Consider the following 26931-nt stretch of genomic DNA (forward strand, 5'->3'; position numbering starts at 1 on the left):
TCCTTAAAGATGGATCAAATAAAATAGAGCGACCATGCATTTATTCACCTAAGTCATTACTTTGTCACAGTAAAGGCTAGCCTTATAAGCCTTCAGTCGTTCGTTGAACGAAACTTGGAACGCATCAATGCAACTTTCTTGATGTTGTAGGCGGCAATTCTCGGTATTTCGCTGCAAGCTATCCTTTGTAATAAAGAGTTTTGGTTATCCTCTGGCACTAAGCTTTGGAGTTGCGACTATTTCAGGATACATATTTGAATCTCTGTACATTTGACATTTTAGTATTTTCGCAGACTCGTATCCAGGGCGATTTACGCGCAATTAGGGTTAAGTGTATTGCTCATGAGCACATCGACAGATTTCTCCCCTAGTCGGCGACGGTATTCCAACCAGCGACCTTTCTGTATTGTGTTCATAATTAGGCCTACCCTACACAAGTTTACGATAGGCTAAAATACGTTTAACGTTTATATGAAGGCCTAAGGAATCCACAAAACACATTAGAAAATAAAATGTAACTGTAGTTAATTGAAATGGAAAGAAACTAAAATAAATAAGCCTATTGGCTATTCAGAAGCTCCTCTGATGGTTTAAATGCGTTTATTCTATGAAGATACACTTTCATACGCGTCGTTTAGGCTACCCTCGAATGTGTAGAGAGATATGTAGGAAAGTCGAACAACCTTAGAGTAGGCCTATCACGGGAATGTGCATAGGGTTTCACTCAGGTGCATTACCATGCAGGGCGCATGCGCATTCCAAGAGAACCAGGTGAATTCAGCAATATAGACTTGCGAATTCTCTCTTTCATAGCCTTTCCACTGGAATTATACCGCGATCCTCACAGATGTCTTTACTCGAGAGGCTCGAATCAGACTGGCGGGTAAGCAAATGCATGTTTAGCTTTTTATTTAAAATGCTTATGACTATTACTTGTTTATCTTTTGACCTAATAAGTCAGCACGTTACATTAATTGTAGGATACAGGTTTTTAGGACCTTGTGGTCGTTTGTACTAGGCTACTACGCGGCAATTGATAGTGGCTTTACTATTGCTAAATATACAATTTCAATGAATTATTATTATTAAACCAATAATTATGATAATAGACCCTATAACGTTGATCTATTGAAATACTCGGGTGCTCACGACTTCGGAGGTTAAAGCCCTGCAGAAGAGATAGTCAGTCATAGGCCTACATTTGCCATACACCTTGGTCATTACATATCGTGTTAGATTTAAAAATATATAACCAACGTCAACTCAGATTTATAGTTCATATTGGCAACTGGTTTTCTGGTAAACCAGTTGCCAATATTCGTTTCAAGAACATTATGTCTCACAATACTCAATTGCCTATAGCCTAGACCAAATGTGCACATTTTTAAAAATAATATATAGGCTACACTAATAAACTAGTAGCCTAAATAATATTAGACTATTAATAGAAAATCTGTTACATTGATATTGCATGTCCATAAAAATGGGTAATTTGTCTCTGAATATAGTCAAACATAGACTATATATTCTACATGAGTTTAGCTTCTTCAGTGTGAGAGTATTTTTGCATAATTCACCTACGTGTTTGTTCTATTTCGAAAGAGGATTTCATATTTACCCTAAACCACATGGCCCACGTGAAGCCTAACATTTGTAACTAATTGCCTTTATGGATAACAATTTAGGCCTACTTTAAAATGGGGTTTTCTGTCAAGAGTTCTTGTTTAAACGAATTGGCATTGCCATGATTGTAATTGACATGATAAAAAACCCTGTTCAAAACACAACGGATAGGCAATTGTTGCGTGTCTAACCTCATTTACTCTCTACCACCGCGATGTAAACATCCCTTAATTAGTGAGCATTCATTTCTGGTTCATATCTTAACACGCTCAGAAGAAGCACGCGCAGCTTAAAGCCACTGCGTCGTTCATGGATGAGCTGATCTTCCCCAATCGTTATTGTTTCCCAGGCGTCGAATCATTATTAAGCATTCCCAAAACCTTAATGATAAAGACACGTGTATTGTTTTTCCAGGCATATTAACAATTATCAGACAGAAAATTATTCAAACCCTTAGCTTAACTAACTGCTGTATCTATAGGTTAAATCATATTTCACAATGATATTGGAAACAACAAAAATAAAAACACAAATATGGTCTTTAAAATAGGCTATAACTCCCTTTTTGCGTGAAGTCATGCATATCCAAACATCAAGGACACCTTTATTTTGGACATTGCAATGCTCCACCAAAAATGTTAATGAAGCTCTAAGGGGGAGATTTTCGTTGAGATGCCTGGTGCTTAGTGGTTTGAAGAAGAACTATGCTTTTAAGCCTTGGGGCTTTAAGGTTTTGAAGGTACCAAACGTCAAGGTAAAGCCCCGAAATGCAGCTATTCCTTTTAAGTACGTATAAGTAGTCTAGGTGTCAATTATTTAAAATGTTTAGGATGGAAATCGGAATATTTTATATGAGCGCGTTGACTCTTGTTTTATTAAAACTGGAATCGTAGATCCAATTCTGACCCATTGATTCTTGAAGAATATAACCTATAAATGCATCGGGAGTTTAGTTCAACTGTCAGAACCCCAAATATACGCTTTTTTCTCCAGTGTTTGTTAACAACGTAAATGTAAACAAACACGGTATAGCCTCAAAACATGGTTAAAACTATCATTCTTATATCATGGATGGGGGGGGGAGGGGGTTGTTTCAACTAAGGAGTCTATCTTTTAGCGAAATTGGCTAATTCATGTTTAAAGGCTTTTCGCAGGCTATTGTTTTGCAAATTTCTATTGAAGATCTTATTGTCAACTTAACATGGCTAAAAAATATCAATTTTCTCGATTACATTCATAGGCTATTGTTATCACCATTATCATCATTTTTTAAATCAAGGTTTCTAACTATGATATTATTATAGGCTATGCATTATTCTACATTCAGTTATTCGGCCTCAATTACTTATAATAGCATAATAATAATAAAACATTATTATCGAAAGTATATGCCTATAATGTTTTTGTTAAGAGAGCAACTGCAGACGGACAGCAATATGATTGGCTACTTATTCCAATAATAACCAATCAGCAAACTTTGTCTTCGGCCATATTCAAGATGACATCACGACAAAAGGCACGCCCCCTAAAAATATCTAACCTATGTAAATATAGTACACATACTTTCAAGCGGATTCAGTAAGGAGCAAGGGTTTGAACATCATCACTTTGTCCGTCAGAGGGAGTCGAGTTTCATATATTCAGCGCCTCGTCCCATAGTCACTGCGTAACTGCTTACCGCTTACTACTGGAAGGGATCTTGCTTGAAAAACTGTTTTTACTCATAGTTGCTGTTAAGATTTATGTTGATAGCCGCCCGAATCACGCTCCAACGTCGGTGCGCTTCAAGGAACCGCCGCCCCACTCGAGTTGAATAAGTCTATTCGTGATTTCTAGGAAGTGGGCTACAGTCTTACTTTGTTTCCCACCTGGATTAACTCGTAGACGACCACCAATTTACCTGGTCAAGCTTCTCGGTTTAAGCTTTTGTCTGTCAGAAACTATGCTGTGGAAACTAGCAGATAACGTGAAGTACGAGGATGACTGTGAGGTGAGTTTTAGCTACACAAACCGCACGGCATTACGTTTCAACAAGTTTAGAAAATATGAAAGAACATTATTTCATAATAAAATATTGTGGCCCTCATGCGCCCCATCGCTTTATCGCGTCTTTAATGGGTAGACTTTTTGTCTATAGATATTTGTCGCGCGGCAATCCCTTTTAGATACAGTACTTGATAAAAGTTTGACGGAATGAAAAGTATTTTCATGGGAAATGGTTATAACTAGGAAGCTTATGCTATTTTTCATTGTCGAGTGTAAGTTCAAGTGCATTAGCAGAAAGGATTTTCTTCTTATTTGAATGGTAGCCTAAATATGTTTCTTAATCTAACATTATAAATTGTATATAGGCTATTCCAGATGGGCTACTCTTTCCGCAGTTAGCTACTGACGACATGCGGTTTGATTTCAATAAATAACATTTTACTTTGTGTTAAATAAAGTATATTTTGTGTTACTTGAGTTGGATTTAGGTGATAGTATAAAGCTTTTTGATTTACTTAGGCAGGTCTATTGTTCTGAGCTGAGTCAGGTTATTTTAAATAATTACAATTACCAAAGTATTGTTGTTATTATTGTTATTATTATTAATAATAATATAGGCCACAAGGGTAGTAAAATAGTCCCCCCCAGACTGTCTTTTGAGAGGTGATGTGGTAACAGCAATATCACAACAGTCCACATAGATTGCATGCTATCAGAAATAAGAACATTATTTTAGCTATTTTTCTGTGCAACAAAATATGCATTTTTACTTTGAATTGTGAAACCATGTTTTCCTTTTCAAGGTTGTTCTAAGCAGCCTTCTTCTGATAATTGTGTACTGAAATAACATTATATATATAGATTCATTTCGGCCTCTAAATATTATGCATGAATGTGTAAAACATTTCACCAAATGTTTTCCTAATCGATGGTGAAAAATAAATATTGTCGTCTGCATCAGGCTTTGCTGTCAACACAGTTGTCTTTCCAATAAATTCTGTTGATTCACTACGGATTTGTCTAATTGACAAGAGGCACAATATATTATATTTTATCCCTATATCATTATCAACCTAAACTAAGGTCTCTCTTCTGTTCCCAGGAAAGGCACGACGGGAGTAGCAATGGGAACCCCCGGTTACCTCACCTCCCCGCAGTGAGCCAGCACATTTACAGCCCGTCGCCGTCCCTCTCCCACTCGGCCAACTCAGACTTCCAACCCCCGTACTTCCCACCTCCATACCAGCCTATATCATACCCCCAGTCCAGTGACCCCTACTCGCACCTCGGCGACCCTTTCAACATCAACTCCATACACCAGTCGTCCTCTAACCAACAGCAGTCATGGCCGGGGCGACATGGTCAAGAAGGACTGGGACCTCATTCGCGAAGCGGACTCGCGAGCCAGATTCTGGGCCTGGACGGCGGCTCGTCCGGCTTGAGAAGAGAAGGCTTCCGTCGGCCAGAGCTGTTACCGCCTCACGCCCATAGCATTGAGTCAACCATCATTGGTGATAACATAGGACTGCATGAAATGGGCCATGGCCTGGATGATGTTCAAGTGAGTGATTTGATTGTGATTTTGTTGTCTGGGTGAAATTGAATGAGGCATGCTGTCTAAAACAATGGTCAGGCTAAAACTAAATAGACTTGCAAAGGAAAGGCATGGTTTTATTGTCATGAATGGAATGTAAATGTCATATTTCATCATTAACTCCCTTAATTATTATTCTAAGAATAAGTATGACATATTGCTTTTTTACTTATTTTTCAGCATGTAGATGACCACAGTATTATAATGGCAGATCAAACAGTCATCAAAAAAGGTGGGTTTATTTTACTTTCCAAATATGTAGCCTACAATATATTGACATATGAGAAATGCTTTCACAATTTCAATACAATATTCCCTTACTGGTTTGTGAGTTACACATGCTTGATGTATAAGGGCACAGTGCCAGAAATTGGTGTGCAACAGGTAACAAGATTGCAATAGAGAAACCCTGAGAGCTGTTTACATTTACTCCATAGCTGAGATTGCTTGTTACTAAGTACATACTGTACCTGGAAAATTCTACTTCTACAAATATTTAGCAATTATTTGTACAGTTACATGTCTTTGCATTTGATGATAGAAAATCTGAGTAGGAAAGGCTGGTAGTTGTACTTGTTGGTACATACATTGATAATCCCAGTAGTCATGAGGTTCACTTAGCTAAGCCTAGTTTGGTCCTCTGTGGATTCCTGTGCTGAGGTTGTTTGAATAGAACATCAGAAAAATAACCTTTTCAAAATGGCAGCCTATGGCTGACAAGATGGGACTGAGGACATTGTGCAACCGTTGAAATACTGCATTGAGAGAGAGAGGGAGAGGCAGTGCTTTGGAAAGTCTTTAGAGGTCTAAGCTGGTGCATTCGACTCCTTTTGAATTCCAGTTGAAAGCAGTCCAATGGGTCGCTGCTCTTCTTGAGACTCGCTGGCTGACTTTCTGCAGAACCAGCTTTAGCTGGGGTGTGGCATCCTCCTTGCATGCAAAGGACAATTCAGTCATTTGTTGGGACATGAAATATTTTGAATGAGGAGGATTCAGTGTTATCTAGTAGGCCCTACCCTCAACAGTCTTTCATTCAGTCATTTTGTGCGTTAATTTGAAATTCTGCACCACCTTTGTAACCAAATGAATGTATAGATTAATGAATTGTAGATATTGAATTCATGGTTATCATATTAGAAGTAAATTGATAATAGATGTTAGTGAGATTTGTTAAAACAACATCACTGTGAACATACAGGTTCAGGAACTGTGATGGTAGATAACATTATTGTGATGTGGTGCTTGACAAGAGTTTGTGTGAATGTCCTTTGCAACATTAGCAAGAACGGTAAAGAATAGTTCATATATTTTCTGTAATAAAGGCTACATGTATAATGCTAAACTGCTTGCTTCACAGGATGAAGTATGAGACTGATACAGTGGAAAAATGTATAGTAAACATTATTTAGAATGAATAACCTAACGTGCATGCACACATATTTATTTGTATTTTTAGCCCAAATAAACTAAATTAGTACAAAAATCTGCCGGATTTTTGATGGCCATTTTTTAGGCAGTTGAAAGCTTGAATAAAATATTAAATCCAGCTACAGTATAAGCATTTGTGTTAAAGCTACCTAAATGGTATCAATGCTTTGCTTTGCATATTTTTCTCAATGGCAGCCATTTTGGATTGTATTAAATTGGTGGACATTTTTGATGATTAGTTTTAAATCAATTCGACAATCCGATAAAAAAAACTACAATATTAAGGAGGTAGCAAGTTGTACAGCACGATAAAGGACATATAGTCTTCGGTCTTCGGTACAGTGTGCGCTGGCTCACTTTATTGATCTTCCACTCAAGGTCAGACTGTGGGTAGCCTACATTCTTGTAAACGGCGGCAGCAATACTTCACTCTTAGCCTTGTACCCTATAGATGAGCTCTAAATTGTAATTTTGTCCCCCTTTTGTGATTCTTGTCTCAGTACTAGGACTACGAGGGGGCAGAAACCTTGATCGCTTACAGAGGACTTATTATGAGGGGGGCATTCTTGCGGGTGAGGATGAAGGTATATGTAGTGTACTTGTATGTTTGTCTGGGTGTGACTTGTGTTGTTTGACCCTTGAAGTTTTGATCTAAAATGGCCACCCAGTTTGCTAGTTTGGGCCCTGTTGCCGTACAACAGAAGTTTTTAGGTTAGGTTCTTATTATTCACTCGATTAGAAGCTACAGACCATTGAACGTTTGATCCAAAATGGCCCTCCAATTTGGGCCATGTTTCTGTAAAACAAGTCTTTATTTTAGTCACTCAATTAGAAGTAGCGACAGGGTTGGTCTACGGCCAGGCAGGGAGAAGGGACTCTCTGTGAAGTAGCATGGAACAGTTGTGTATGCGTGTGGATGTCATGGCAGTGGGTGGTAGGAATGAGGGGACTTTTAGCTGTGAAACCTCAGGAATGACTGTTGGTGAAAAACACACCAGTTCATCATAGTTATTTAGTGAATGGCCACTTATGGTGTACATCTTGGCTTCCGCAAAGGAAACAGGTTTGTTGTTTACATGTAATAATTCTGAGTTATATAGATTTTTTTTTACAAATCATCATGATGATGTTACATTTCACAGTTTATTATAAGAGAAAGCATGTTAAAGTTGGAATCCAAGCTGCACTGTGGGGCGACAACAGACAGTGGAGAGGGATTTTTTACAACTATCGGCAAATGAAGCCAGTCTTGATGAATCAAATCCTTTTAAAAAACTAAACATTTTCTAGGAATTTCTCAAAGAAACAGTCTCTTCACCCATAACATGTTTACAATGAAGCACAGCCTCCATAAAGTCCAATAATGTTGTCTAATGTCTGTCTATCCTCTCTGCAAACCATCATTTCCAATGGGACAGTAAAGATACTCTATATTAACCTTGATACTCCAACTTTTCCTAGTACTTTTCCTCTCATTATAATTTCTCTTAACATTATTAACATTATTAACCAACACTCATACTAACCTCTCCTCTCTCTCTCCACCCCTTCCCCAGGCCCCTTGTCCCTCCCCAAGGGCAACTCATTGGGCCTGCCCTTCCAAAAGGAGTCCCTGTTAGGCATGGTGTCCAACCCCACAGAGGTGTTCTGCTCAGTGCCTGGACGCCTCTCGCTTCTCAGCTCCACCTCCAAGTACAAGGTGACTGTGGCAGAGGTGCAGCGGCGCCTGTCTCCTCCCGAATGCCTCAACGCCTCTTTGCTAGGGGGAGTCCTACGTAGGTCAGTATCCACACAATATGAATTCATTATGAGATGGTTACAAGACATTTTAAGGGTGTGAAACATGCTTATGACAGGTCTTGCAAAGCAATATAACATCAACCATAATGTGCTATACCTGGTAAAGTGTTACCCCAAAGGTTTAATAAACACATGCATTATAACTGCATCATAATGTATTAGAATGACAGGTGTTACTGTTTTTTCATTGGATGCAATTGTGAACAATGGCCAACATCTAGTCTGTTAAAATATGGTTGACAGCAGCTCAAAGGATCACTAATTTTGTTCCAGCTGATTTGGTATATTTAGGAAATCATGGAGAGATGTCCATACATAACATAACATGCATGTCTCAGAGAGATGTCCATACATAACATAACATGCATGTCTCAGAGAGATGTCCATACATAACATAACATGCATGTCTCCGAGAGATGTCCATACAAAACATAACATGCATGTCTCAGAGAGATGTCCATACATAACATAACATGCATGTCTCCGAGAGATGTCCATACATAACATAACATGCATGTCTCAGAGAGATGTCCATACATAACATAACATGCATGTCTCCGAGAGATGTCCATACATAACATAACATGCATGTCTCCGAGAGATGTCCATACATAACATAACATGCATGTCTCCGAGAGATGTCCATACATAACATAACATGCATGTCTCCGAGAGATGTCCATACATAACATAACATGCATGTCTCCGAGAGATGTCCATACAAAACATAACATGCATGTCTCCGAGAGATGTCCATACAAAACATAACATGCATGTCTCCGAGAGATGTCCATACATAACATGCATGTCTCCGAGAGATGTCCATACAAAACATAACATGCATGTCTCCGAGAGATGTCCATACAAAACATAACATGCATGTCTCCGAGAGATGTCCATACATAACATAACATGCATGTCTCCGAGAGATGTCCATACATAACATAACATGCATGTCTCCGAGAGATGTCCATACATAACATAACATGCATGTCTCCGAGAGATGTCCATACAAAACATAACATGCATGTCTCCGAGAGATGTCCATACAAAACATAACATGCATGTCTCCGAGAGATGTCCATACATAACATAACATGCGTGTCTCCGAGAGATGTCCATACATAACATAACATGCATGTCTCCGAGAGATGTCCATACAAAACATAACATGCATGTCTCAGAGAGATGTCCATACATAACATGCATGTCTCCGAGAGATGTCCATACAAAACATAACATGCATGTCTCCGAGAGATGTCCATACAAAACATAACATGCATGTCTCCGAGAGATGTCCATACATAACATGCATGTCTCCGAGAGATGTCCATACAAAACATAACATGCATGTCTCCGAGAGATGTCCATACATAACATAACATGCATGTCTCCGAGAGATGTCCCTGGGGCGGCAGGGTAGCCTAGTGGTTAGAGCGTTGAACTAGTAACTTAAAGGTTGCAAGTTGGAATCCCCGAGCTGACAAGGTACAAATCTGTTGTTCTGCCCCTGAACAGGCAGTGAACCCATTGTTCCTAGGCCGTCATTGAAAATAAGAATTTGTTCTTAACTGACTTGCCTACTTAAATAAAGGTCAAATAAAAAATACAAATAAAAAGTTGGATAATGCCACTGTTCTATAGCTAGTGAGCTACAGATGTATAGTGCAATCGAAAAGTATTCAGACCCCTTGACTTTTTCCACATTTTGTTACCTTGCGGCCGTATGGATAAAAAATAAATACAACTCATCAATCTACACACAATACCCCATAATGACAAAGCAAAACAAGGTTTTTAGAATATATATATATTTTTAAATAGTGAGCTACTTCAGATGTGTTGACTCAGTGGTGTGCATGCTAGATTAAAATTACATATTTATGTATTTTCAATACATTTGCTAACATTTCTAAAAGCATTGTTTTCACTTTGTCATTAAAGGGCATTTTGTATAGACGGGTGATACAAAAAAATATATTTTTGTCCATTTTGAATTCAGGCTGTAACACAACAAATGTGAAATAAGTTAAGGGGTATGAATACTTTGTGAAGGCACAGTGCTTCAGGGTGCTGCTGGATACTAAACATTATGAAAGCTTGGTATCATTCGCAGGTCTGTAGTGTGAAGAAAAGTTCCGACCTGGTTCATAGACAGACAGTAGGTCAGTAAAGCAACGTTGACGGATACGTTAAAAAGGGTTCTCTAAAAGCAGCTGTTCCTCTTCAGTAATTGTGTGGTTGAAAGCATCTTGACTACCTTTTTGTATACTCTGCAATTCCTGGTACTTCGCTTTGGGGAAAGGTTACATCAGAGTAGTTAGCACCAGTATATGAGAGAGCGAGAGAGACAGAGTGTGTGTTCAGGGGGGTTGCAGGGCTATTTTAATTGCTGATGAGTAGTTGACCTTGTGCCCCATATGTCAGCAGGCAGTCTGTTGAGGGACTATGGGATTCTGACCAGGGGCCCCTGCCTGTTTCTGCTGGGAAGGCATGTTTCTCACTTCCCATGTGCCCCTGCCAGTGCCACAGACGTTAAACGCCTCTCTCACACACACACACACACACACACACTGAGACACTGTTAAGTAGGTCATGAAGCGATAGGATAAAGTGGGGGCTGTGGAGAGAGGGAGGCAGTCACACACATGCCTCCCCAAAGACGCTGTCTCTCTCACCACCAAAGAGGGAGCGAAGCCTGCCAATCAGTCATGCGGAAAACTGAATCGTGTGTGTGTGTGATTTCCCTGCTATGTGCTGAAGGCGGGAAAAACATAATTTGTGTCAGTGTTTTATTATTTTTTTAGGTCAGGGAGGGTATCGGAGGCTCTTTCGTTTGATTTATTTGTTTTCAAAAGTGTATGATGAGGCCTCCTTCAGGGATGGGCCTTTCACTGCTATGCTCTCTCAGTGACAGGAAGTCTGGAGTTAGGGTGACAGGAAGTCTGGAGTTAGGGTGACAGGAAGTCTGGAGTTAGGGTTACAGGAAGTCTGGAGTTAGGGTTACAGGAAGTTTGGAGTTAGGGTTACAGGAAGTTTGGAGTTAGGGTTTACAGGAAGTCTGGAGTTAGGATTACAGGATGTCTGGAGTTAGGGTTACAGGATGTCTGGAGTTAGGGTTACAGGAAGTTTGGAGTTAGGGTTACAGGAAGTCTGGAGTTAGGGTTACAGGATGTCTGGAGTTAGGGTTACAGGAAGTCTGGAGTTAGGGTTACAGGATGTCTGGAGTTAGGGTTACAGGAAGTCTGGAGTTAGGGTTACAGGAAGTTTGGAGTCAGGGTTACAGGAAGTCTGGAGTTAGGGATACAGGAAGTCTGGAGTTAGGGTTACAGGAAGTCTGGAGTTGCTGTCTCTGCTCTTTATAGAAAAACCATTCCATCACAAATAGCATATAGAATGGAACATGCTAAATTCTAAAGTTAGAGCAGATTTGTCAAACTCATTTTTCCACGGGGGCCACATTCGGTCTTCAAAGATGCCCGGAGGGCCGCACTAAAAGGTTCCCTGATTGTCTAGATTTCATATTAGTGATTATTTGGCGAGCTGGACACAGTCAAGAAACTGTATGAATGTAGGTCCATTATAATTTCTACACAGTTTCTATTTGGTTTCAGTCATTTTAAAGTATATTAAGTTTGCCCCCCCAAAAAGATAATATACATAATAATATACATAATATTTAAATATACATACAGTTGATGTCGGAAGTTTACATACACCCGAGTTTGAGTGTATGAGTTTACATACACCTGAGCCAAATACATTTGACACAATTCCTGACATTTAATCAGAGTAAAAATTCCCTGTCTTAGGCCAGTTAGGATCACCACTTTATTGTAAGAATGTGAAATGTCAGAATAATAGTAGAGAGAATGATTTATTTCAGCTTTTATTTCTTTCATCACATTCCCAGTGGGTCAGAAGTTTACCTACACTAAATTAGTATTTGGTAGCATTGCCTTTATATTGTTTAACTTTGGTCAAATGTTTTGGGTAGCCTTCCACAAGCTTCCCACAATAAGTTGGGTGAATTTTGGTCCATTCCTCCTGACAGAGCTGGTGTAACTGAGTCAAGTGTATAGGTCTCCTTGCTTGCACACACTTTTTCAGTTCTGTCCACATATTTTCTATAGGATTGAGGTCAGGGCTTTGTGATGGCCACTCCAATACCTTGAAATTGTTGTCCTTAAACCATTTTGCCACAATGTTGGAAGTACGCTTGGGGTCATTTGGAGGACCCATTATATCCACATAATATTACTCCTCATGATGTCATCTATGTTGTGAAGTGCACCAGTCCCTCCTGCAGCAAAGCACCTCCACAACATGATGCTGCCACCCTCGTGCTTCACGGTTTGGATGGTGTTCTTCGGCTTGCAAGCCTCCCCCTTTTTCCTCCAAACATAATGATGGTCATTATGGCCAAACAGTTTTATTTATGTTTCATCAGACCAGAGGACATTTCTCCAAAAAGTATGATATTTGTCCCCATGTGCAATTGCAAACCGTAGTCTGGCTTTTTTATGGCGGTTTTGGAGCAGTGGCTTCTTCCTTGCTGAGTGGACTTTAGGGTTATGCGAATATAGGACTTGTTTTACTGTGGATATAGACACTTTTGTACCGGTTTCCTCCAGCATCTTCACAAGGTCCTTTGCTGTTGTTCTGGGATTGATTTGCACTTTTCGCACCAAAGTACACTCATCTCTAGGAGACAGAACGCGTCTCCTTCCTGAGCGGTATGACGGCTGCGTGGTCCCATGGTGTTTATACTTGCATACTATTGTTTGTACAGATGAACGTGGTACCTTCAGGCGTTTGGAAATTGCTCCCAAGGATGAACCAGACTTGTGGAGGTCTGCATTTTTTTTTCCTGGGGTCTTGTCTGATTTCTTTTGATTTTCCAATGATGTTAAGCAAAGAGGCACTGAGTTTGAAGGTAGGCCTTGAAATTGCTTCCACAGGTCCTCCTCCAATTGACTCAAATTATATCAATTAGCCTATCAGAAGCTTCTAAAGCCATGACATCATTTTCTGGAATTCCCCAAGCTGTTTAAAGGCACAGTCAACTTAGTGTATGTAAATTTCTGACACACTGGAATTGTGATACAGTGAATTATAAGTGAAGTTATCTGTCTGTAAACAATTGTTGGAAAAATGACTTGTGTCATGCACAAATTACATGTCCTAACCGACTTGCCAAAACTATAATTTGTTAACAAGAGATTTGGGGAGTGGTTAAAAAACAAGTTTTATTGACTCCAACCTGTAAACTTCCGACTTTAACTGTATATACACTACCGTTCAAAAATTTAGGGTCACTTAGAAATGTCCTTGCTTTTGAAAGAAAAGCACTTTTCTGTCTAGTAAAATAACATCAGATTGATCAGAAATACAGTGTAGACATTGATAATGTTGTAAATGACTATTGTAGCTGGAAACAGTAGATGTCTTTATGGAATATCTACATAGGCGTACAGAGGGCCATTATCATCAACCATCACTCCTGTGTTCCAATGGCACGTTGTGTTAGCTAATCCAAGTTTATCATTTTAAAAGGCTAATTGATCATTAGAAAACACTTTTGTGATTATATTAGCACAGCTGAAAACTGTTGTGCTAATTAAAGAAGTAAACTGGCCTTCTTTAGACTAGTTGAGTATCTGGAGCATCAGCATTTGTGAGCTCGATTACAGTTTGATTTATTCTGAAACTGGTCAGTCTATTATTGTTCAGAGAAATGAAGGCTATTCCATGCAAGAAATTGCCAAGAAAATGAAGATCTCATACAACGCTGTGTGCTACTCCCTTCACACAACAGGGCATACTGGCTCTAACCAGAATAGAAAGAGGAGCGGGAGGCCCCGGTGCACAACTGAGCAAGAGGACAAGTACACTAGAGTGTCTAGTTTGAGAAACAGACACCTCACAGGTCCTTAACTGGCAGCTTCATTAAATAGTACCCGCAAAACACCAGTCTCAACTTCAACAGTGAAGCGGTGACACTGGGAAGCTGGCCTTCTAGGCAGAGTTGCATAGAAAAGCCAGTTTGAGCATGTAAGCGAACCCATAAATGCTGATACTCCAGATACTCAGCTAGTCTAAAGAAGAACAGTTTTATTGCTTCTTTAAACAGTACAACAGTTTTCAGCTGTGCTAACATAATTGCAAAAGTGTTTTCTAATGATCAACTAGCCTTTTAAAATGTTAAACTTGGATTAGCTAACACAACGTGCCATTGGAACACAGGAGTGATGTTTTTTTTTGCTTTTCTTTTAAAAACAAGGACATTTGAGAGAGAGAGAGAGAGAGAGAGAGAATAAAGCTTACAATATTGTCAATTAATGATGACGCTATTTTTCCTACAGAGCCAAGTCTAAAAATGGTGGCCGGTCATTGAGAGAGAAGCTGGACAAGATTGGGCTCAACTTGCCCGCTGGAAGGAGAAAGGCTGCTAACGTCACCCTGTTAACTGCACTGGTAGAAGGTACGCCGCTCAATTTCCTCTTCAAACTTAAACTGTGGTAAATGTGCCCCAGAGTGGTCTTAACATATAACACCATAGAAATACAATGCATAGAACTCATCTCCATCTTTACTCTTTGAACAAGCTGGCTCGTCTAAAAATGGTCTGTCAATTGAATTGATTATTGCACATATTATGCACGGAGAGATGTGATCAGAAATATCTGATTAAGTTGTCTGAGATGGTGATCAGACACCGTTGCTTACACCAATGATGTTTCTACCATCTATCTATTCATTATACAGTATTTCTATGATAAACAGAAAAGTTGAGATCCCTAAGCTACTGTGACATTATTACTATAATACTGGCTGTATATAGTATATAGTAACCGTGGCTAGTACTTTTCTTGTCATTTATTTATTTTTGGTCAAAATGGCTGTGACCAATCTGATGTTTGAGTTCTTGCTGGCTTTCCTCTGTCTTTGACTATCAAGGCAACGTTGACGTTATCCACAATGACTGTCTTGGTGATATTTTGAGGTTATCAAGAAGCTGGCAAGACCGAAGAGCACAAGAATAGCCCTGAAACTTTTATCGAGTCCAGGCCTGTCTATTACGGCTGTGACACTATCTAATACAACACACATGACCAAAGAAATGTGTAGCTTGTAATCTTCCTGTCTTACAGATCACACAAACTCTTCAAAGATGTAAAGGGAACATGTGAAATCACCACACAGTACACATCTCCAGAGCTGTAGCCAGGGTGTGAGTTTTAATGTGTGTGAGTGTGTGTTGGTATGGGTGGGGTTTTCTATACAATTTAATAACTCTAAAATGCTATTTGGAGAATGGCAAAAAAACTAAAATGGCCCAAGCCATTATCACATTGGATACTGTAGCTTCATTCACCTCAGTCGATCTACAAAGTCTATTAGCTATACAATTAGCCGATACACATTCATTCACATTAACTCAGCACCGGAATTTAAAAATATAACAGTTATAGATGTTATCAGAAAAAATATTGTATTAACAATAGGTAAACAAATGCTTTACAGAGTGGGGAAAAATGTTGCCGTTTTACAGCTAATTTCCTGCAATTCTACACATTTTGTCATGACTTATGCCATGTTAATATGATACAATACATGGCCAAAAGTATGTGGATACGTGCTCGTCAAACATCTCATTCCAAAATCATGATATAACAGCCTCCCCTCTTCTGGGAAGGCTTTCTACTAGATGTTAGAACATTGCTGAGGGGACATGTTTCCATTCAGCCACAAGAGCATTAGTGAGTTTGGGCACTGATGTTGGGTGATTAGGCCTGGCTCTCAGTCGGTGTTCCAATTTATCCCAAAGGTGTTCTATGGGGTTGAGGTGAGGGCTCTATGCAGGCCATGTCAAGTTCTTCCACACTGATCTCGACAAACCATTTCTGTATGGACCTCGCTTTGTACGGGGGCATTGTCATGTTGAAACAGGAAAGGGCCTTCCCCAAACTGTTTCCACAAACTTGGAAGCACAGAATCGTCTAGCATTTCATTGTATGCTGTTGCTTTAAGATTCCCTTCACTGGAACTAAGGGGCCTAGCCCGAACCATGAAAAACAGCCCCAGACCACTATTCCTCCACCACCAAACTTGACAGTTGGCACTATGTATTGGGGCAGGTAGCGTCCTCCTGTCATCCGCCAGGCCCAGATTTGTCCGTCGGACTGCCAGATGGTAAAGCGTGATTCATCACTCCAGAGAACGCGTTTCCACTGTTCCAGAGTCCAATGGCGGTGAGCTTTATACCACTCCAGCCGATGCTTGGTATTGCGCATTTTGATATTATGTTTGTGTGCGGCTGCTCGGCCATGGAAACCCATTTCATGAAGCCCCCGACAATCAGTTCTTGTGTTCTTGTGCTGACGTTGCTTCCAGAGGCATTTTGGATCTCGATATTGTGTTGCAACTGAGGACAGATGATTTTTACACGCTACGTGTTTCAGCACTCGACGGTCCCGTTCTGTGAGCTTGTGTGGCCTACCACTTTGCGGCCGGGCCGTTGTTGCTCCTAGACGTTTCCGCTTCACAATTAAGGCACTTCCAGTTGACCGGGGAAGTTCTAGTAGGGCAGACTTTTTACAAACTGACTTGTTGGAAAGGTGGCATCCTACGACAGTGCCACGTTGAAAGTCACTGAGCTCTTTAGTACAGGCCATTCTACTGCCAATGTTTGTCTATGGAGATTGCATGGCTAAATTATATATGTAACAGTATAACTTTAGACCGTCCCCTCGCCCATACCCGGGCGCGAACCAGGGACCCTCTGCACACATCAACAACAGTCGTTACCCGTCGCTCCACAAAAGCCGTGGCCCTTGCAGAGCAAGAGGAACTACTACTTCAAGGTCTCAGAGCAAGTGACGTCACCGATTGAAATGCTATTTAGCGCGCACCGCTAACTAAGCTAGCCGTTTCACATCCGTTACATATACACCCGTCAGCAATGGGTGTGGCTGAAACAGCTGAATTTGAAGGGGTGTCCACATACTTTTGGTAGTGTATCTAAGTTAGAGTGAATAACGAAATCAATGGGGGCTCCCTCGAAGTCAGGGCCCCTGGGCACATGACCTGTGTGCCCGGTCGGTAAATTTCAGCCATGATTACTACAAGTTAGCTGGCTAGACTAACTAGACTAATTTATTTTTTTTAACTGACATGGGCTAATTGACTGACTCTCAGTTTAACAAGAGGAAAGCTCCTGATAGACAATCAAGTTTGGAAATTGCACCTTGTGAATTCTACTACTATAACACTCAACAGTATTATTTAAAAAAATGTAAAAATAATAATACATACTGTGGTCCTGACTGCCAGTGTACTCATACAGTTGAAGTCGGAAGTTTACATACACCATGTACATTTAAACTCAGTTTTTCACAATTCCTGACATCTAATCACGGTAAAAATTCCCTGTCTTAGGTCAGTTAGGATCACCACTTTATTTTAAGATTGTGACATTTCAGAATAGTAGTAGAGAGAATTATTTATTTCAGATTTGATTTATTTCATCACATTCCCAGTGGGTCAGAAGTTTGCATACTCAATTGGTATTTGGTAGCATTGCCTTTAAATTGTTTCACTTGGGTCAAGCGTTTCGGGTAGCCTTCCACAAGCTTCCCACAATAAGTTGGGTGAATTTTGGTCCATTCCTCCTGACAGAGCTGGTGTAACTGAGTCAGGTTTGTAGGCCTCCTTGCTCGCACATGCTTTTTCAGTTCTGTCCACACATTTTCTATAGGATTGCAGTCAGGGCTTTGTGATGGCCCCTCCAATACCTTGACTTTGTTGTCCTTAAGCTATTTTGCAACTTGGGAAGTATGCTTGGGGTCATTGTCCATTTGGAAGACCCATTTGTGACCAAGCTTTAACTTCCTGACTGATTTGAGATGTTGCTTCAATATATCCACATAATTTTCCTACTTCATGATGGCATCTATTTTGTCAAGTGCACCAGTCCCTCCTGCAGCAATGCACCCCCACAATATGATGCTGCCACCCCTGTGCTTCACGGTTGGGATGGTGTTCTTCAGCTTGCAAGCCTCCCCCTTTTTCCTCCAAACATAACGATGGTCATTAAGGCCAAACAGTTCTATTTCTTTTGATTTTCCCATGATGCCAAGCAAAGAGGCACTGAGTTTGAAGGTAGTCCTTCAAATTGCTTCCACAGGTCCTCCTCCAATTGACTCAAATTAAGTCAATTAGCCTATCAGAAGCTTCTAAAGCCATTACATAATTTTATAGAATTTTACAAGCTGTGTAAAGGCACAGTCAACTTAGTGTATGTAAACTTCTGACCCACTGGAATTGTGATACAGTGAATTATAAGTGAAATATTCTGTCTGTAAACAATTGTTGGAAAAATTACTTGTGTTATGCACAAAATAGATGTCCTAACTGACTTGCCAAAACTATAGTTTGTTAACACAAAATTTGTGGAGTGGTTGAAAAACGAGTTTTAATGACTCCAACTTAAGTGTATGTTAACTTCTGACTTCAACTGTATGTAGCAACGGCCCTGCCCATCTCCTCTCATGAAGTATTTCATGAAGATGTCTCTTGTCTAGATTCGTTCGTTGTTTTGAGGCAGAATAGTCACCTCCGTTTATTTATCAATCCCATCTTTGACGCCCTCATCAGTCATACCTCGGCTAGACAATGTCTAAACAATGACGCATAGCTGTGTGCCCAATATGAATGTAATCACGTCTAACCTCTCATAGCCACGTGTGATTTCCTTTTTCCCCTCTTATCCCTAATCCCTATAAATGGGTGCAGGAGAATGACTCGGGGCCGGTGTTATTTAGAGACCTTCAAAGTCTGAATTAAGGCTGGTTATCACGTGTTCCACTTGCCAGGAGGGCCAACTGACCTTAAAGCCTAGCGTTTCTGAATTGCTACATTCCCCATGTGATGTGCGTGTTTATCAATAAGTGACTCTGTTTGGTGCTACAGGCCGTCCGGGTGCAGTTAGCCACATCAGCCCATTAAAGACCATGCAGGAAGTCCTCCCTGAAGATGGGATACATTCACCCTCAGTGGCTTGTCTTCCCCCGAGCTAAGAGACTGAGCACGACTGATTATTGTTCCTTGCACTGTTCCACTATCTACATATAGTGCCCCTGTGGGCTGTGGTATGTCAGCAAGACCACATTTGCATTTCGGTCTCCTAGATAAGAGTTTTGGTGTCTTATTTTGCATCTGTTTGTGGAGTTTTCAAACGGTGTCTTTGTCTTTATAGGAGAAGCCGTTCACTTAGCAAGGGATTTTGGCTACTCGTGTGAGACAGAGTTCCCGGCAAAGGCCATCGCTGAATACCTTGGTCGACCACACGTGGAACGTAATGAGGTCAACTCCCGCAAGAACATGCTCCTTGCTGCTAAGTGAGTTTCTCTCTGTCATTCTGTCTCTCTCTATCTGTCTCTCTCTTCCAAATTAAAGGATATAATTTTCATAAAAGCCCTGCAGGGTTTTGAAGGTATGTGAAGTTTTGACTCGGTTTTCAGTTTTTCAAAAAACATTTCTGTAGTTTTCAATCTGCTCTTGACTTATAAAACATCTTGATAACTATGCTACTTTTGAGACCTCCCAATTTCATAGTGTCAACATGAAGCCGTGTACTTCTCTGATTGGATCATTGTCAACTATATATAAATCCAGTAGTCCATGTCTGGGTCATGTACATTTCGCTATCAACATTTCTGTCGTCTTTTTTTCACCAGGCAAATCTGTAAAGAGTTCACCGATCTGCTGACTCAGGACCGTTCGCCTCTGGGGAACACGCGGCCGGCGCCCATCCTGGATCAGGGGATCCAGGGCTGCCTGACCCACTTCAGCCTCATCACCCACGGCTTCGGCTCGCCAGCCATCTGCGCCGCCATGACCTCCCTCCAGAACTACCTGAATGAGGCCCTCAAACAGGTGGACAAAATGTACCTGAGCTCGGGCAGCGACACGCAGGGCTCCTCCGACAACGGTAGCAAAGCCTCTGACAAAATGGAGAAGCACAGGAAATGAGGAAATACTATTCTGTTGGACTGTACAGACCCCCCTTTCCCCTTTGGACTTCTATGACATCGATATGTAGAAGCGAAAATGATCTGTATGATTCCGATTCTAGATATTTTTGTGTATCCACCCAGTTGAATTGAACATTTTACCCCATTATGGACAATGTTTACAAGTTTAGTTTCTCAAATAACACTGCTTTTGCCCGCCTACCACCTTTGGGCTGCTTTCAATGCGAGATCGACCTACCTTGGTGCCTACTGTAGTAGTGGGTGCTTAAATTGTGCACAGCCAAAGGGTCTGGACTTAGTTGACATGGGGTAAGGAACAGAAAGCAGACTTTGTTGTTTCCCTAGAGGACATCATTTCAAGATGGGTTGCTGTGGCTGTGAATTCTTTTCAGCTTTTTTCCCCTCTTCTGTCTGGAGGCAAAGCCACTGATTTCCTGTGTCTCTTCCGCGGTGCTCAGTTCCCATTGGACTTACCAAAGGACACTTTTTTTCTACGGAAGAGAAGAAAATCCACTTCATTCGTTTTTTATTCATTGCTTGAATTTTCAAAATGACTTCAATGGGTACAGTGTTATTGTGTTTTTTTCATGGGAGTTTTTTTAGTAGGTCTGGAAAAGAAGCCTGTTTGTGTGTTTGTCTGTTTTCCCCAGAAACCTTAAAGGCAATTTGCAATAGCAGCCATTTAGTGTTGGATCAGGGATGGTTACTCAGTGTTTGATACCAGATGGTTACTTGTGGGCTGTGACAAAAGGCAATGGGCTCTTTGCTACTTTGAACCCTGTCTTTAAGTACTCATATTGCCCATTGGTTCCTTTAGTATTTGTAAACTTTGCAATGTAAAAGGAATCAGTCCTTGACCAGATTAGATATCCCTCACCTTCAGTACAAAAACTATTCAATATTGATGTTAAATGTGTCCAACCCTTGTAAGACATTTTCATCTGAACTGTATCTCTTTCAGCCAGTACGCCAGAAAGAGTGTATGTGTTTCATTGTTTGTGTGTGTCTGTGTATGCAAAATGTTTATATTTCTTTTGAGAAGTGTTTTTTTTTGTCCGTTACCTTTACCCTGAATGTAAATATTTTCTAATTGATGTTGTAATTTAATGGGATATGTAAATAATGGTATCATTCTGGTGTATGGCTTCACTTTTTACAAAGTGTTAAATTTTTCTAAATGGGTTAGTTTTTATAATGTAGAGGTTAGGCAGTGGGTATGATATGCTTTTTGAATATGTGTAAAACTGTTTTAAGGTCCTAGGAAAAGTAATAAAAAGACAACCCTGTTATAAGGACTTTGTTGATTTTCTCCTCTCTGGGCGAGAGCCTTGAATAGAGCCTTGCATAGAGCCTTGCATAGACATTAATGAGCTATCAGAGGACTTCTGTACCTCTCGCCATTTCTCTCTTTCTCGCAACCAACCACACACGCACACACACTCATGCACACACACACACACACACACACACACACACACACACACAAAGTACAACAGCCCCTGTTTTTCAGCTTTGTGTTTCATAAATGATGGACAAGTCATGTGTGTGAAGATTTTCCTATTAATAGACAGTAAGCGTCCCACAAATAATGGGAACATTGGGCATCCTTATATGTAGTAATTTAGCTACACAAATAAGGAATGTGGATTGGTGCATGAAAATGGTAGAAAAAGGACTCATTTGAGGGTCATGCACTCAGGTCCGAGCCAAACATTGCTAGTTTATGTTTTCACTTAGTTAACCATTTGGTGCACAGCACACATACCTGTTTGTCCCCCTAAAACTGTGGTTAATTTTGTGAACTTTATTTTTTAGGAAGTTCCCCGTTTTCACATCCATATGCCCATCTGGGGAACAGGTGTTTTCATGTGTTACCTAATTTAAGCGGATCTCTACTTTATCTTATGACACACTGACAAATGTGTGAGTTGGATGTTTCACAATCGGGGGAAGATAATTTTGATCTGTGAGGAAAAGAACGATTGAACAAACGTGCTGTGGTGCTCAATGTGTTGACTCTTGAGCAAGGCAGCTTAATAATCTTCCACTGATTCATGCAGCAAGTCTATTTACATGGATCACATCAACTCTCACAACACAAATCCCTGCCCCCATGTGAAACAAACGTATCATATGATTATCCATGTTAGACACTTGACTCAAGATTACAGCGGGATTTCAGAGTAGCTTTCACTTAAGTGACACATACGGTATGGTATGTAGGAAGCCTACAACATACCTCTTATCTGGGCTATCCAACGCCTCATTGAAATGTGTTACTACTGACATCCCTATTTTACTACCCTGTGCCCTGCGGTGTTGTTCACTAAGAAACCATTGGTTGTATCCGAATACCTATACTAGAGTACTAAATAGTATGCGAAAATATTTTTCATAGTATGTGAAATGTCTAAACTAGTACTCAAAATGCGCCATCTAATGTGCAACTGCATTGAACCCCGCCATTCGTTCATTTTGGTACAGCGCGTCAATTTATCTGATTATCAGCTGTTGTCAAACACGTGAATCGGAAAAGACAAGCGAATTCTACCACAGTAGATCAAACACCGAAATGAGTATGCAGTTTAAGTATGTAGTACGTTAGTATGGGTATTCGGACACAGACCCGCCTAGTTGGACAAATAGTTTGCTGTTTGACTCATGTCATGTCTAGCAGCCCAACAAGTAGGAGCGTCTCCCTTAGAACCTGTTTGACCAGACCTGTCACCTCGCTGTAGCTGAACTCTGCTAGCGGTTGTCCGTAACTGCCTTCAGTTACATTTATTTATTTCTCCAGAGGGGTTGAAAGCTGAGACAAGGAACTGCTTCAATTGTCTTTGATTACTGGTCTAGCACGGTTACGGCAACACTTCCTTCCTCTTCGACCAGAGGAGCTTTTATTTATTTTCTCTCCGCTATCAAACTCTTGTTAATGTTTGTCTACTCTCAGGTGTTGTTTGTCTGCTGTTAGCTTAAGCCACAAACGAGTTATTAGCTAAGTAACCGTTTAAGGTTCTCACCATCGCTGTTTGGCCTTTTGAAAGCCCCTAGTGGATGTCTTAGTTTCGTGAGTTTACTGTCATACACTCAGAATGTAATGTCAGAGATAGCTTGGCCTTCTATGTAGCTAGGGTTTAGCTTGACACGTTTCACTCCTTTACATAACAACATGTACAATATTCAATAAAAGCTGAATGATCCTGTATTTGTGCCTGTTGATGAACTTGTAAAGTGTTTTCCCTCTTCCACTTCCCCACATTCATCACAACTAGATACTCATTTGCATTGGCAATAGTCCACTCATAACATGGTAGTAAGGGTTATGGAAAACCCCTTTCCTCCTTCCCCTTTTTCATAGACATGCTATTTGTTTTGATGGTGTTTTGTTGATAGCAAAGGAAGCATGACAGTTCAGCAGTATAAAACTATGTTTTTTAGTTGTATCACTATATGGCCAAACTGCTGCACCCACTTACACATTTTCAATCAACACAGGGTGGTTTATATGTGAAGCAAGTTTGGACCTGTTACTCGTACCTGTAACTGATTCTAATTTGCGTCTGTTCTCTGAAACATAATTGATGAGCTAATATATAATAATTGTTTGATCTCATTTCGACGCCCGGAGCTAGTTATCAACTCTCAATTCATCGGGCCATAAACGTATTTTATGTAAGCCGTGACTCGATGACCTTTCTATTTAGGTCACGAGAAGTAACATGACACTGTTGTTTCAAGATAGAGGAGGACAGATCATGAAACACTCACTGGCTTCAAAGATGACAAGAATCCTCAATTGTTACCCAAGTTGTGTGTAACATTTTTTGGGCAAATGAACTATCCTGTCTTGATTTTAACAAATGGGTTCAGTTGACAGCCCCTCAGTGGGAATGTGTTCATGTATGATTGACTGCATTCCAAAATGTCAATGTCAGTTTCATAGAAGAAATGTCAACGTCAATTAGAAGTTCATCACTTCTTTTATCCACTCAATTCTTAACCGTTTCCTAACAGACGCAACATAACCGCCTTTTAATTCTGCTGCTCTACATTAAGAGTAATTTGCAGTCGCTCTAATCGGTACTGAACCTCTCGACCACTGAATAGCACAAGGTTGAAAACATGGGGGTCAGTGGGGGGGGGGCTCAGTTGAATAACAAGGACATCGAATTACAGCGGGGATGATAAACAACTAAATGTGGAGAGAAAATGTGGAAGAAATTCATCTAAATTACAGATGAGAATGGGTTTAGCTAGGTTGGGGTGGAGGGGCTCATAGACCCAGGGAAGTGGGGAAGGGGGAGGGAGGAGGTTGCACTCACTGCCTAAGTGACTCCTCTGCTTTTTGTTATTTTATTTTGGACTCATTCTGTGGGAACATGGTGGCCTGTCCCTCTTCCTCCTCGGGAGACCTAGAGGAGACCCAATACCCCTCCCTTCCCTGCTCCTCACAAATTCTACCAATTAGGCTGCAGTCCAGGCTGCAATGTCGCCGGGGCCACAGCGACCCTTCTATCCCTTTTACTACCCTCATAGACAACAGATGTCTAGATTTCTCAGGGAACTAGCTTTGCTAGCTACCTCCGCTAGGAACCAAAGTAAGGATGTTTCCCTCTTCCTGGAACTGCTAAAAAACTGGGACTCTGCCGCATGTGAAAGAGGTCACTTTTATCTAGGACAAGATTCCCCCCATTTGCCAGGGCCTCCTCTTCCTCCCTCTTTCTATTTAGCACAACAACAGAAAAACAGATAAATTACAAGATGGCCGACACAGCATCTCTAGCCAAATTAAAAGCGTCTGTCGTCTCCCGAACAAACACACAGGCAGCCCCGTCCACCTATCTAGCACTGAGCAGCAACAGTAATTGGAACAAGCTGTTTGGTCAACAAACTACATGTGCACAGATGTGGTACTGTACAGCCCAAATGGCTTGACAAACACAGCCTTCATAACAATGGAGTTGAAATGTCTGTTCGCATAAGTATTATCCTTTGACATTTGTCCAGTATTGTCTTCAATTTCTATGGATTATGGTCCTTATGGATTATGGTTATGGATTATGAAAAGATGATTGATTTGTCTTCCACTTCTCTCCTCTAGGTCTCCCTCTCTCTCTATTTGTCTCCTCCTCATTGCTGACCACATGGCTGATTCCCAAGCCTACGGTGTTAATGATTGTTAGCAGACTCCTAATGCCGCTGTAATGTGCTAGCCGTTAGCACTGAGTGGGAGGACTCTGTGGGGGAGAGGGACAGGAGTCACCCAGGAGCCACCTGTTAGCTAGCCCAGCCCAATGCATCATGGGAAGGCTTGGTGATGCCAACTGGCAATCAGTGTGTGACACCCACATACTATAAATGAAAATAAAAGAATTTAGGCTGATAGAATTACAAACACATATTTTCAAAAAGCAAAGGTTTTATGGAATACAACTCAAATGTAGCCAAACGAAGCACCTTATGAAATTCTGTTGTACATTATGTTATTGCAAAAGTGGAAAATTACAGAAAAGAAAAGAAAATGAAGGGAAATTACTGAGGTGCATGACACCTATGGTCCTTATGGAATACCTAGGATAGGATAAAGTAATCCTTCTCCCCCCCCCCTTAAAAGACCTAGATGCACTATTGTAAAGTGGCTGTTCCACTGGATGTCATAAGGTGAAAGCACCAATTTGTAAGTCGCTCTGGATAAGAGCGTCTGCTAAATGACTTAAATGTAATGTAAATGTAATTTCTATGCATCAGAAAAGTCACTTGGGACAAAACCTGATCTATGTGATGACCTATTGACACACAGAACATAAAGCATATAGTGTTGATATTTTCAAAGGAATAAAATAATTTGAAAACCAACAGTGGATTGGTAGCAGTGAATCATGAAGCAGGAATTCTGGTTGTGACTTTGTAGCAATGTTATAGATGAGATTTCTCAGATTTCTCTCTTTACAAGTACAGTTGAATTTGGAAGTTAACATACACCTTAGCCAAATACATTTAAAATCAGTTTTTCACAATTCCCCACATTTAATCACAGTAAAAACTCCATGTCTTAGGTCAGTTAGGATCACCACTTTATTTTAAGATTGTGAAATTTCAGAATAACAGTAGAGAGAATGACTTATTTCAGATTTTATTTATTTCATCACATTCCCAGTGGGTTAGAAGTTTGCATACACTCAATTAGTATTTGGTAGCATTGCCTTTAAATTGTTTAACTTGAGTCAAGCGTTTCGGGTAGCCTTCCACAAGCTTCCCACAATAAGTTGGGTGAATTTTGGCCCATTCCTCCTGACAGAGCTGGTGTAACTGAGTCAAGTTTGTAGGCCTCCTTGCTCGCACATGCTTTTTCAGTTCTGCCCACAAATTTTCTATAGGATTGAGGTCAGGGCTTTGTGATGGCCACTCCAATACCTTGACTTTGTTGTCCTTAAGACATTTTGCCACAACTTTGGAAGTATG

General features: G+C 40.5%; 1 protein-coding gene across 5 annotated transcripts; it reads left to right on the plus strand.

Moving 5' to 3' along the window:
• The first annotated feature begins 825 nt into the window (after positions 1-825).
• On the plus strand, positions 826-21764 carry LOC115144099 (transcription factor AP-2 gamma-like). 5 transcript variants are annotated; one of them, XM_029684841.2, is made up of 8 exons: positions 826-883; positions 4712-5170; positions 5384-5435; positions 7132-7215; positions 8188-8410; positions 14797-14915; positions 19692-19833; positions 20173-21764. In XM_029684841.2, exons 1-8 carry the CDS (start codon positions 848-850, stop codon positions 20465-20467), a joined length of 1410 nt encoding a protein of 469 aa, XP_029540701.1. In that variant the 5' UTR covers positions 826-847; the 3' UTR covers positions 20468-21764. The 5 variants fall into 5 exon arrangements, with proteins under 5 accessions (XP_029540701.1, XP_029540717.1, XP_029540681.1 ...); XM_029684821.2 differs by lacking the exon at positions 826-883 and adding an exon at positions 3204-3613; XM_029684830.2 differs by lacking the exon at positions 826-883 and adding an exon at positions 3204-3613 and having other exon boundaries at positions 7132-7203.
• Positions 21765-26931: the final 5167 nt, after the last annotated feature.

Source organism: Oncorhynchus nerka, linkage group LG2 (genome assembly GCF_034236695.1).
Source record: "Oncorhynchus nerka isolate Pitt River linkage group LG2, Oner_Uvic_2.0, whole genome shotgun sequence".
Taxonomy (NCBI): Eukaryota; Metazoa; Chordata; class Actinopteri; order Salmoniformes; family Salmonidae; genus Oncorhynchus; species Oncorhynchus nerka.